Source organism: Gymnodraco acuticeps, unplaced genomic scaffold, assembly GCF_902827175.1.
Source record: "Gymnodraco acuticeps unplaced genomic scaffold, fGymAcu1.1, whole genome shotgun sequence".
Classification (NCBI taxonomy): domain Eukaryota; kingdom Metazoa; phylum Chordata; class Actinopteri; order Perciformes; family Bathydraconidae; genus Gymnodraco; species Gymnodraco acuticeps.
In genome coordinates, this window is record NW_022989942.1 from 1665310 (window position 1) to 1679653 (window position 14344).

Here is a 14344-nt window from a genome sequence, read left to right on the forward strand (position 1 = left end):
TTTTTTGGCTTGTGTAACCATTAGCCAATAACCAATCAAGGTAACCCCGGCCCACCTTATCACCTGAATCTCCTCCTAGAGCACCATTGTGGGTTCTTTAACCAAATATCTCTCAGAGGGGCGTGGGGAGTGGCTCCTTATTTTCATCTAAAGTAAAAGACAGAGAATTAGCACTTTTAAAACAGAGGGGTTTATGGGATGCTATAATGGGTGATCTGTTTGGTATTTCGGTCGAAACACTTCAGAGATATGTTTTATAAATAACTGAGAACTATAATATATTGATGAAAAAGAGTATAATAGGGGACCTTTAAACCTGTCAGTCTTATATTCCCCGTGCTGGTATATTTTTTGCATTTGTAGCATTACTTATTGTATGTATTTGGCCATTTGATGTACAGTTGTTGAAGCTTATTGCCTTTGATTGTTTTTGACTATCTTTTACTATCTCTTGTGTTTGTTGGTCTGTGTGCTGCATATAATTGAACCTACATGTATTAATAGAGTTACATATTATTTCCGGTAACACTTTATATTAAGGTACACAAATTAACCATCAACTAGTTGTTAATTAGCATGCATATTAGCAGTATAATGGCTCTCTATTAGTCATTATACAACACTTATTAATGCCGTATTCTACATGACCATATTCTACAAGTAATAAGCCATTAGTTGAGAGTTTTTCCTCAATAACACTCTAATTAGTGCTTATTTATTGCAAGTAAGGAAGTTGTTGTACATGAGTTTTGGTCTTAATATGCGCTGCTTAATATGGGCGTAATAAGGCAGTAGTAGCACAAGAATAGTAATTCTCCCATAATAACACTTAACAAATATGATCTATTCTTATGGAACAAGACATGAAACTATAAGTGTTAATTGTGTCTAAATAACTCAAAATTAGGTATTTATATCTTATAATATGTTTTGGGTTATTGACAGTTCAGCTACCAATAGCAAGGTGATATTGACCTGTATGTTTCATATTTGCACATTTATATTTTTGTAAAATGTGTACTGAAGGTTAGACCCGGGTACAGGAAGTAGGAGAACGTGAACGGAATATAATGGCAGTAGACATCCATGAGTACACTGCCACTAATTTTCCCTATGCAACCTAAAGAGTAAAAGGGTCAAGTCCGTCAGAAAGCAATGACTGTAAGTGTAAGTGTGAGCCTTACACTGTAAGGATTAGTAACATGTATTGTGTTTATGTGATGACATGTGGAGATGTTTAAACTCAATGAGAAAATGTGTTAGCATTCGCGCTAGCGTTAGCATACACGGTAGCGTTAGCCATACTAGCCTGTATACATGCTGTACAGCTAGCATTAGCTATGTTTACCTTGTTTACACTAAGCGGCAGAGGTGGGACCAAGTCATTGTTTTGCAAGTCCGAGTCAAGTCTCAAGTCTTTGCGCTCAAGTCCAAGTCAAGTCTCAAGTCAGGATGGGCAAGTCAAGTCAAGTCCTAAACTTTGACAAAACGAGTCATAAACAAGTCATTATGTGTTTTTCACCAAATGTAATGACATCGATCAACAGAATAATACTTAATAATCAAATTGCTCTTTATTAGTCACATTAATAATTTAATAATCCATTTTCTCTCTGCTGGTAAAGTAACGTGTGTTTTTCTAATTTAAGAGGGATCCGTAAGATAAGGCTACCGTGACGGTTTGATTCAGAAGGAGTTTAATGTATAAGATCCCTGATGTTGAGGTAACCAGAATGTTTATTTCCACTGTGTACAACATGTTATAAGGGACCCACAATCTATCTTTATGCAAGGGATAATGTGCAGCGAGGCGGTCTCTATGGGGAAAAGAACACCTGAATCTAGATCCCTCTGCAGGTGGTACTTTAAGTATATGTTGATGCTAATACTTTTGTACTTTTACTTGTAACATTTTGAATGCAGGACTTTTTATTGTACAGGGTTCCTGCAGGTTTCGCCAACTCAAATTTAAGACTTTTTAACACCTTTTTAAGACCACTTTGAATATAATTTAAGACCTATTTCACGGCAATAAAGTATGAAGGAAAATGTATATAAAGAAGAAATACGTCCCATAATCACTTACAAAGTAAATGTATTCATGTTCAACATAAGAACAATGACTGAACACAACAGCGTAACAGTACAGAACTGTGTTAGCGTGTTAGACAAAAAGTGTGTATGTGTGTGCGTCTGTGTGTGCTTGAGTGTGTGTATTGTGTGTGTGTGTGTGTGTGTGTGTGTTAGGGCTGTGCAATTAATCATATTTTAATCGCAATTACGATTTTGGCCTGCCACAATTACGAAAACAACATAATCGGAAAAAACGATTATTTTGCTTTGCTAGATTGTGACAGTGCACCACAACATATTTTATCTAATGAATTTTTTAGTAATGTATCATTTATTTAATTAATTTTTGTATTAGTTTTTCAGTTGAATTATACGTTCAGGGTAATCAACAGTTAAAAATATACTGTTCAAATTATTATTTGTTTTAAAGTTCAATAAATGGATGTTTTCAAAGTCAATGAATAGGCCTAATCATATTTAATAATCGTGATATTAATTATTGACCAACATAATCTTGATTATTGCCATAATCGAGCAGCCCTAGTGTGTGTGTGTGTGTGTGTGTGTGTGTGTGTGTGTGTGTGTGTGTGTGTGTGTGTGTGTGTGTGTGTGTGTGTGTGTGTGTGTGTGTGTGTGTGTGTGTGTGTGTGTGTGTGTGTGTGTGTGTGTGTGTGTGTGTGTGTGTGTGTGTGTGTGTGTGTGTGTGTGTGTGTGTGTGTGTGTGTGTGTGTGTGTGTGTGTGTGTGTGTGTGTGTGTGTGTGTGTGTGTGTGTGTGTGTGTGTGTGTGTCTGTGTAGTGTGTCTGTGTCTGTGTCTGTGTCTGAGAGAGAGTGAGCTATATTCAGAGCTCTGCTGCCTTGGCTACACTATTTCATCGTTGCTGTTGTATGATTGGTGTTTAGCTACGGTATTTAGCGTCTACAGCACCTCCGCTTTTAGGGTTGACGTAGACCCAAACTTCGCCCGGAGGTCCCCCGGTGTTGTTGCGGGAGCTGCTGCACTAGCTAACACTCCACTAGCTAACGCTACATTAGCAAAACAAACGCTAATTTATTTTGCAAAAGGTGCAGCGGGCTTCAAACACGTTCCCTCCACTGGTTTCAACCAAGCACTAAATTAGATGTTTTCCAACAAAATACGGTTGAACTGACACTTCCCCATATTTATTTGTAAGTAGATTCGAAGATAGGCTACATGAGCTGAAGCTTGGTTGCTAGGTTACTAGCTGGGTGTTCTCCAATAAGGGGCCGGGGGAAACAAAGTTAGTGATTACTGGTTCCATGTTGATTTAATTCAATACAAATTGTTGGGGGGAACTGAAAGGCTATTACCGTACTGGTTACTTGGCAGCCCGGACATTTCCCCCAAAACACATTTAGACGCTATCGCAACATAGAAGTATCTTTCAAATCCGATAATTTTTAAGGCCTTAAAAACCCTGCTCTGAAGGTTATTTTCATTTTACAAATCCTGCACTCAGCTTTGCTTTCTCCAATATCATTGAAAAGCAGCCAGATGCTGCTTCTTTTTTTGGTTTTCGCTCATTTCTTGACTTTTTCCGACGCGCTTGCATTTAAATCCGTCTCCCCGTCGCTCTGTGCAGCTGGCCTGTACCACTACACATGCTGTGCCCCCCACCCTTCTTTCACATAATGGTATGATCCTAGTGTGTCCTCGCATATGATTGGCCGCATGGTGGGCCAGCTAAATAAAGACCCGCCCCTGCCTGCAAGGATTCTCAGCAAGAGTAGGAGCGGCTGAAGATTCTGCTTTCCCCGACGGGAGTCTGCTCTTCTAGCGGCAGCTCGCGATCGGCGTGTTGGAGACCTCTGAATTAAAGTAGCAAGTCACCTCAAGTCAGAAGGCTCAAGTCCAAGTCAAGTCCAGAGTCATTGGTGTTCAAGTCCAAGTCGAGTCGCAAGTCTTTTGTGATGTTGTCAAGTCAAGTCTCAAGTCATAAAATGTGTGACTCGAGTCTGACTCGAGTCCAAGTCATGTGACTCGAGTCCACACCTCTGCTAAGCGGTCCTAATGTGTTCATCTGTGTATGTTACACGTGCATGTATGAGATCATTAAGTGCCTTGTAACTTCGTTTGTTATAGTTTCACTCCGTTTGAATGTCACTGGACTGCAAATAAGTCAATAAAGGAGCATGGCTGCTCATTCCCTGGCTCTCAAAAGAGTTTGGCTGGTTTTTTAATCTATGTTCACACTGAGACAACACAGAGAGAGAACAGTACACCTATTGTGTAAGAACATACAAGCAGGTCACACAGTATGATCACAAATACATAAACTGTTAAAAATCAGTTTTTATTAAAAAGTACAGGCTGCATGTGTGTTCTCAGCCTTGGAGAAACTTGACATGTTTTGGTACATGTATGTGTCTGAACCTCTCTTTAGTGGTTCATTAATAAAACAGATATTTCAACGTGTGCCTACTTTGTTCATGTACTGTTGAGGTTAATTTCAGTAGTTGTGTGCTATAATGTATTTACAAAGTGTGAAGAGGAGGCAACTTTAGAATAGGGAACCTGTTCTGGTCAATTAGAGTCAAACTAATAGCTTATTGGTTATGAACAAGACTTCACTTTAGAATAGGGAACATGTTCTTAGATATAAATAGCTAATTTTGAGTTGTTTAGACTTAATTAACACTTGTAGTTTCATGTCTTGTTCCATAAGAATAGATTATATTTGTTAAGTGTTATTATGGGAGAATTACTATTCTTGTGGTACTACTGCCTTATTAGGCCCATATTGGGCAGCGCATATTAAGACCAAAACTCATGTACAATAAGTTCCTTACTTGCAACAAATAAGCACTAATTAGAGGGTTAATGAGGAAAAACTCAACTAATGGCTTATTACTTGTAGAATATGGTCATGTAGAATAAGGCATTCATAAGTGTTTTATAATGACTAATAAAGAGCCAATATACTGCTAATATGCATGTTAATTAACAACTAGTTGATGGTTAATTTGTGTACCTTAATATAAAGTGTTACCTTATTTCCTTAAATTAAAGTGAGTTGAATATAATTGGTAGTTACTTACACAACTTCTGTGGCATCTTGTTCTTTCTTCAGGTCAAGAGTTCTTTGTGGGCCTTTCTAAGCGGACCAATCAGAAAGGAGCAGAGATCCTAGCAGATTGCTTTAAGGTGAGTTTTAATGGTGTATTTGTGTGAAAAAGGTCCGGATCACAATTAATACTTCGTAAAAGTAACTGAACCTTGCTGAAAATGACTGCAGTAATTGTGTATTCAAGCGAAGCACAGCATAAATAAAGAACATAAGTCCTTAAGATATCTTTAATGGATTTAAATGGTCTTAACTTGCATTAAGTGATATTTATAACCAATTTGGGGCAGCACTACTAACAGTAAAACAACTCATATAACGCCTCATACAATTTAAATGGCGAACATGTTGCCTATTTACACATCTGGAGATACATTGTATCATTATTATTTAATTGGAGTTTGGCATTATTCTATCCGCTATATTTTGTTTTCCACCTAATCCTGAGGGCAATATCTAACTCTTTAGTAGCTAAATACTATTTTATTGTCTTTCTGCCGTCTTTAGCGTATAATGGGTTTTTAAAGTTTTTTTGTTGAAAAAATGTGCCTGCTGAAAATGACACAGAACGCTGAGTCAACCACAATAGTTTTTGGTTGGTTACACCAATACAATGAGCTGAACAACTTTGTTATGTATTATAAAATACAGAAATGTATTGAATGTGTTGTTCTGGGCACTAAATGTAAAATAGTGAATACAATTCTTGCCATGAATATCCTTTCTTTAAAGTATACAACCACCACTCTACCTTCTGTAGCCTCTTAAATGCACAAGCGTGCTGCGAGCAATCATACATCCGAAACACGAAACTTAGAGATAAATTGGTTATCAATCATAAAAGCCTCAGGATAGGAAGATAACGGCATTATCTCTCAATTTATCTTGCTTTATTCATCCTCTTCTACCCACTGTAGGCTACTCTCAAATCCCATTTACTCCTTCATCCATCTCTGCCGCACTGCAGCCCCTGCTTCCTGTCCATTCATTCACCTCGGGCCTCCATTTCTTTCAACTTCCAGTTTGTGTCAAGGCTACACTGTCTAGGTCAGGGGTCTGCAACCTTTTTGACCAAAAGAGCCATTTGTCCACCAATTGTTTTTGTCTGGAGCTGCAAAACATATTTGATAGCTTATAAAGTTGTATTTATTGTTATCATAGACAAAAATTACAGTTTTTTTGCATTTATTATGTATTACATTATAGAAAACTGTTTCCTCTAATAAGAAACAAAGAACTCTTATAAGGAGAATTAAAATACACAGGCCTACTTTAAAATAAATCAACACAGCACTTGGAGTCCTCTGCACATTTGAAGAAAATTAATATAATTAAAATGGGCCCACTTTGAAATAAATAAAACATATAGCTGCACCCTAAAAAGAGTTAACTGATTGAATTATGACTGAAGATCATCAGCTGTCTTCCTCTTCCATTTTTTTCCTCGATACGTAAAGGCTGCAGCACCTTTGACAACTTCTCTCCACATATCAAACATACCGGTAAGCCACCATCGTTTGCTTGAAAGCATATAACTCTGCCCACGCAGAATTAAATCCTGTGTTCCTCCGATACTTTTATTTTCATTGATTTATCCATAGTTCCCTCATCGAGTCGGGGGTCAGGTTATTCGCCTATAAGTAATGGTGCTGGCGCGGGACCGTAGCAGGATGTGACGCATATTTTAGTTGACATAATTAAAACCGTTTTGTTTTTTATTTATGTGTCACAGTTAGGGTTGGGAACCGAAACTCGGTTCCAGATGAGAACCGATAAGAAAATGCCGGGTACCCATACAAAATACACAATTTCGGTTCTGCTTAACGGTTTCTAAACGTGGTAGACCCTGTATTCCACCGGGTCCGTCTGCACCGCGGTGACCCGGTGGAATACAGCCAGGGTTCTGGAGAATCACAGAACGGCCGGTCGTCAGCGGGCCGTTGACGGCCGGCTTGGTACGCTGACGGCCGTAACCGCCCTTCATTTTTTTAAACGGCATCATGTAAGTTGCGGCGACAGAGGTCCACAGTTTCCCCGCAGTGAGGCTCCCCCGCCCTCCCGTAGACAGTTCACGAGCTCAGTCACTTCATAACACCAAAGATGGATTGCGGTAAACGCTCTAAAGTGATGCTCCACTACACTAAAAAATAAAAAGACAAGGCACTAGGGCTGTCACGATACCAACATTTTGGTTTCGATACCGATTCCAAGTCAAGAATTGCGATTCCGATTCTTTTTCGATACTTTTCTTAAAAAAAGGGAAACAGTCTTAAATGTAATTATTGTGCTTTATTTCACACCAGAACATAACACACACTTTTAAACAATAAGAACAATAAACAAAATAAATGACAATAATTCATATTAAATCAAATTTAAGCATCATCTCAAACAACTTTTTTGTTTTATAAAATATATATTTTTTTATATTTTATTAACATGTACAGTAATATAAATAATTATTGACAAAATGTATATTGCAGATGTTAGCCACATTGGTAAGTTAGCTAAAAAGATAGCCATATTAGACAGTTATCATTGCCATTAATTGCCTCGTCAAACTACGAAAACGTTCGTTTGTCAAAAAAGAAATTACACTTATTTGACTTAGATTTGAGGGCATGGGCTTGAGCATGATGTAATTATTTTATCTATCACAGGGGTTCCCAACCCCCGGTCCGCGGACCGGTACCGGGCCGCGGAGGTGTTACTGCCGGGCCGCGAAATAGCTGTGAGTTTATCGTAATATTTGCAGAATTATAAATATATAAAAATATTTTATCATAAGATTTTTTTCAAAAAGTGTTTAATGTTCGCACCTATACCAGTCATATTATTTCATCCAGTAGCCTAGTTAATATTTCACCAGATAACCGTTGAAAATGGCTTTTATGATGTTCCGAGGGATTCGGCGGCTCAGCCTGGGCCCTTTCTCATTTCATCAAATCCCCCTCCTCGACTCCTCGGTCCTCCGGTAGTGAACCGGAAATGAATTTCAGCGTGCCATGTTGAAGGACATCTCATTTCTCTAAATGCACTTCGAGGACCGAGGATCGAGCGTCGAGGAGGCTCTCTGGAGGAGCTATAACCGAGGATACACTGATGGGTCCTCCACGGCTCCTTCGTGGAGAAAATATATATCACTCAGTATAACAGGCCTACTCTTTTTATTTGCTTTAGTTTAGTAGATATCTACAAACAAAGAGTCCATATTTTCTAAAACCATTTAGTGCTTCACATAATAAAATACACAACGGCTGTTAGGCTGTTAGCTGTAGGTGCGTGTGTGTGGTACAGTGTGTGCGCAGATGCAGTGGACAGACAGGTCTCAGTTGGTTTGGTGTCCTCTGCTTACTTTCAATACTTGTAAATAAAACTTTTGGCCCGTAATTTATTGTCCTCATTGTAGCGACCAGAGAGGGGGGGGGGGGGATATATCCAGTCTCTGATAGTGTTACTTTATTATGAGAGTGCTCTGTTTGATTCTGAAATTGTATATATTTATATAAATATATATGTGTGTGTGTGTGCATTATCACTGTGAATGAATCAAAGTAAATATATAAGTGGTCATGAACACATCTGTCCATCAGACAGAGGGCTGCTGTGCCTCCCGTCATCATTAATGGACGTCTCTTTAAAATGACCGCTCAAAGGAGAGGAGTTCTCATTTCTCTAACCGCCTGCTGCTTCCCCTCCTCTCTCCTCGGCTCGCATCTCCTGTGGGCGGGACTAAGTCTCGAGGATAGGAGTCGAGGAGGGGAATCGAGGAGGGGAGTTAGAGAAATGAGAAAGGGCCCTGGTCTCAGCCTCTTGTGCGCACGAGAAAGTTACCGGTGCGCCAAGTAGGAAGAGGTGCGCACAGGAGACAACCGTTTAATTGCAGACTGTTGTGTTTATGTGGGAAAATGGCAGTGCATACATTATTTGAGATATATTTCAAACTCGGACTTCATTTTAAGGACATGTCGGCCAGGGGTGTAGAGCTATATGTTTATTTTATTAGATTTTCTTTTTAATGACTGATTTTAAATGCCATTTTCTTAATGTCTTTCATTTTTTGTCATGTCTAGGAAACTAATAGTAAAAGTGTATTCTTTATGTTAGTTTTGTCATGTCCCTTTGCCCTGTGCTTTATGTTTATTCCCTTAATTAATCATCCCTCTCATTTCAGGCCTCCACGCTCCCCGCCCCCTTCTGTCTCCTGCGTCCTTGATTGTTTTCCCCGCCCTGATTGTTTCCACCTGTGTCCCCTTTACCTGTGTATATATTGTGGTAGCTTCCTCCTGTTCATTGTCAGTTCGTTGTCTTACTATGACCCACGGTCCTGATTACCTCACGGACTTCCCACGGATCTACCTCATTGATCACTTGCTAGTTTTCCTCGAAAGAGTATATTTGTTTTCCTTGTTTTGATTACTGTGCTAAATTCCAGTAAAGTCTTTATTTTTTGAGAACACTATCTGTGTCGTGCAATTGAGTTCATGCCTCAGAGTCCCTCCTTGACATTTTTGTAAAGCACTTTGAATGGCCTTGTGTTGAAAAGTGCTATATAAATAAACTTGCCTTGCCTTTGTTTAAGCACCGGATTGGCAAAACAGGAGAGTAAACCAGTCTGCCTTGATCTATGAATTCATGTCCGGGACTCTCACGGTATCTGCTGCCCGCAGCTGTTTTATAGAAGGAAAACCTCCTTCACTTCATGAAATGGCTGCAGGCAGCATCAGGAGGCAGCGGGACGTGTAACTCCGCTTCTGAGAAGTGCAGCACCAGCGCGCCGAGAGCTGTGCCTTTTTACGCACCGCCTTCGCTGTGTTTACCTTCATCAGAACAGCGAGTGACTGCAGGCTGCTACGTGTTAACCACACACATCTCTACACACATCGAACTGCCCGATTACTCCTCCTTTTATTAGTTTTATGAAGGAGATGTCCGGTCACCAAGGCGCATAGTGTGTGTTAGGGGTGTTGAAAATAATCGTTTCTACGATGCATTGCGATGCGGACGTGGACGATTCGGTCTCGATGCAGTGACGGAAGATAATCGGTTATAGCGTAGTAACGTTGCTTCCTGATTTTCCGGCCGCGGCTTTACTATAACGTTTTTTTCTTCTGTCACTTTAATATCAAATCGGTCGGTGACGCAGAGATCAGGGAACAGACGTGACAGCGGCACAGCAACACCAAACACGGAGTAGTCTGCTTTATCCACCAACCCAACACCACCAGTCCAGAACCAACAGCAGAAGGACCCGCTCTGAATCACTCCGTGTCGCTGCGGCACAGGGATTTATGTTTTTCAAAAATAATCGCGTTACAATCATGTCAGGTTTTTGGTGGATTTAATTAAGTCTTGGATTGCAAAGTATGAATGTCCTCTAGCAATTTTCAGACGATATATACGTGTGTAAAGTTTGTGAAGGCAGGAGGAAAAAAGCTCCCGCGATCACCGTCTCCTCCGTTCCTCCAAACCCCGCCCCCTCCCTGAAAATAATGAGTGACAGGCTGATAGTGACCCGATAGAAACTTTATTATTCACTTAATCACTGAGATATAATGAAGCTAATTTAATCTCATACATTCATGGGATGTATGCAACAGTAAGACAGAGAATGTAAGTGTGCACCCACATGCAGTATTTTTGTTTGTATATGCTATTGTAAATACTCCTGTTGTCTGATGTGTTCAGACTCAAGTCCTGTGTGTGATGCCACATTCAGGACATTCAGTGTCCTTTTTTTAACAGAAGACCGTTGCTAGAAGCTGCAGCTAGACTGCAGAAGCATTCTTTTTTTGTTTTTTGAGGATGGAACAATTTCACACACAGATATAGGGAGGCTAGACCTATACAATTCATTTATTTTGGTTTATAAATGAATGTCAAGACATTTATGTTATTGATTTCTGAAGCACTTTCTAAATAATAAAAAGAGAGTTCATATGTATTTACTGCATGTCGGCTATGCATTGATGAAAAATAAGCCATGTGCAGTAATATAGAAAATTGAGGATGCAACGCATTGGTATGAATCGTGATGCATCGGGATATCGAATTGAATCGAATCGTTGACAGGATAATCGTAATCGAATCGAATCGTGAGACCAGTGAAGATGCACAGCCCTAGTGTGTGTGCGTGTGCGTGTGCGTGTGTGTGTGTTCTGCTCAGCTGTGTGTTTGTGTCTGTCCGACACCGGCATTTGTTTTCAAATGACCATGAACAGTAATTTACACACATCTGGCTAACTCCATAGGTAGCCTATATGCTGGTGTTCCCAAAACAAATTAGTTTAATCTTAATCTCGATGTAGTGCTAAATGCTGTCGGACGTGCACCGGAACGAACGTCACTATCATAATATCTTCTGAAAACAAATGCCAGTGTCACACACACACACACACACACACACACACACACACACACACACACACACACACACACACACACACACACCCTTCATAATGCGCCTTCACCTCGTTTTCCCATCACTGGATTATCCGTAAATCATACAAACAAAACCAAAACGTTGATTTATCTGTTTTCCCGTTTTCGTTTAAAAACTGAATAACGTTGGTTTTTTGGTTTTCCGTTTTTCCTAAAAAACGACACCGGTTCTTTTTTAAACGTTGTTAATATGTTTTGGATGCATTGTTCTATTATTTGTTCAGGCTGTTACATACAATTAGCCTCCGTTGCTACCTGCTGGTGAGTAAATATTCAAATCAGTTAAAATTGACAACCGGTCCGCGATTTTTTTTTAATGTAGCCTATCTGCCGGTCCTTGGCACAATAAAGGTTGGGAACCCCTGATCTATCACATTCGCTAACTTGTCTGTCTTTAAAGTCTTTAAACAGCTCTGGATGCCGGTCGGCGAGGTGCTTAGCCAAGTTTGATGTGTTGGCTCCCTTGGTTTGCAGGGATCTAAAACATTTCTCACAGACAGGCCTCGTGGTGTCCGTAGGCTTGCCCTCACTGTCAGAGATATAGCTCAAATACTTCCAAATTTCGCTTCTGGCGTCTTTTTTGTCAATTCAAGCCGAGGCGCAGCGGCAGTTGCACTCCCACTTGCAGCCATGCTTCTCGTTTTCTCACATGCTCTGGCAGCTAGCGCGTGGCCGAGTGCACGAGAGAGGGGAGGGACTGCAGGCACGGCTGCAGTGCAGGGAATGGAAGCAGAGCGCTGAACACACACGGCTCTTATTAAAAAGGCGCTTTCTCACCGGAGTACTTTTCCCCGTCATTCTTAAAGTACCGATACTAATGAAACGGAGGAATCGTACCGTTTTTAACGGCAGGGTATCGCGGTACCTTTCAAGTATCGGTACACCGTGCAACGCTACAAGGCACAGTGTAATGCCTGTTAATAGCTTGCCACAGACATAGCTCAGTTAAAATAAAGCACAGCTATTGTGCAATACATTTGTATTGCATGTATAATTTTTATTTGTAAAAATGTCAGTTAAAGCTTAAAAATAAAGATAGTTTTGTTATCTAAACGTTTGACCTCTTTCTTTTACAATTTTGGAATTGAAATGGGGAATCGATAAGAACCGGAATCGATAAGCAGAACCGGAATTGGAATCGGAATCGATACATTTCAAACGATACCCATCCCTAGTCACAGTATCACCTCAAAATACAAGATACGAAACATTTTCAACCGTGCAACAAAATATAAATAGTCCTACAAATATTTTTATTTTATTTCCTTCTTATTTTTGTGTAAGCTCAAGGGAGAGGGTTTAAAGAGCTGCATGCGGCTCGAGAGCTGCATGCGGCTCGAGAGCCGCGGGTTGCCGACCCCTGGTCTAGGTGGATTATATTCTCTTCATATAAACCAAAACTCTTTCTAAGAGATCAAGTTACCCCTTCTTAACATCCTACTGGCTATATATATTTATATATAATGTATTTGATGACCAAAAAATGCACCTCGACAGTTTTTGGGAGGAGAAACAAGATTTTTCAATTAAACTATTTATCCCTTCTTTTTTCTTCAGTTAAATTATAGATTTGTGACTTATTTAAAGATCTTTGTCTAAGTCGGAACAAGTAAGGTGTGTGCTGAGTGCCACAGAGAGTGGTTTTGGCCTTCCATTGGATTTGTTGATGGTAAAATAAAATAAATCGATCACCAGCCTTTTTTTAAGTACACAACAGTATATAAGCCTGGTCTATGTCTCTTTTCAACCCTTGTTGTTGTTGTTGTTGTTGTTGTTGTTGTTGTTGTTTTATATTTTAAATGGTTTCAATATTTTTCCTTTTTCGACTACTCTCTCAGTAATTACAATGCGCTGTGGCCTCGTTTTCCGCAACTGAGCTCAACAATCAACACTCCCACATGACACACATCCAAAAGAAATATAGCGCAGAATATCCCAAACACCACTGAAACAACACAGATTCAGGCAAACTGGGAGAACTTGTACTTAGTCACGCAGCCTACAAACAGGGTGGGTCACCTACCCAGACTGATTCTATCTGTCTTGTTTACTGTTATTGCAATGTGAAGAGGTTTCATACTGCAGACTTTATGCACTTGGATTTGCTCTGAGAGACTGAATCAAAAGAGAAAAGCGGGCTGACTCAGAAGTTCAGAGGTGGGTCATGGCATGAAGAGTTCAACACATTACGGTAACCTGCAAGGCCCGATGGCTGTGCTTACTTCTTCCCATCTGTGTCTGATTTGAATTCCTCATGATGGATTCCTCCGTGTTTTCTTTTATCTTTGATAAGACAGAGCTTAATGATGCATCTCCGGCAAATGACACTAGGAAAAATCACTTGAGCGTCCATTATTGTTTTTTCCGTTTTCTATCAGATTGATACCTGCTATCAATGTTGTTTTTTCCTTTCATTATCAAATTAAGGATCACTTTGTTGCCAGGTTTGTTTAGCACTCAACAACTGCATACAGATGTCAAAGCTCTTTTCTCTACGGTCCTTACAGAGGTCAGATCAGGCGGTGCTATAGAATTGAATGAGTTTGTTCGTGAAGAAGTAATACAGAGGCCAAACTATCTATTTTCACCTGCAGATGTGTTGACTCCTAACTTTAACCAATAGGATTCAGACATACACTCTGCCGAGTGAAGCCCAGTCTGTTCTGCTCCTGGGTTTTTCAGTAAGGTCGTTTCAGGTCACCACATGGCAGTAAATCTGCCTGTTAGTGCAGATCAAAAGCAACT

At 39.9% G+C, this 14344-nt stretch overlaps 1 protein-coding gene across 3 annotated transcripts in view; it reads left to right on the plus strand.

Annotated features, from left to right (window-relative positions):
- Nucleotides 1-14344, plus strand: part of ddah1 (dimethylarginine dimethylaminohydrolase 1) — a 114115-nt gene that overhangs the window by 78560 nt on the left and 21211 nt on the right. For all 3 annotated transcript variants that reach the window (XM_034210142.1, XM_034210141.1, XM_034210140.1), the window contains exon 3: nt 5165-5238. In XM_034210142.1, coding sequence (XP_034066033.1) covers nt 5165-5238 — 74 coding nt within the window. The remainder of the gene's footprint in view (nt 1-5164; nt 5239-14344) is intronic.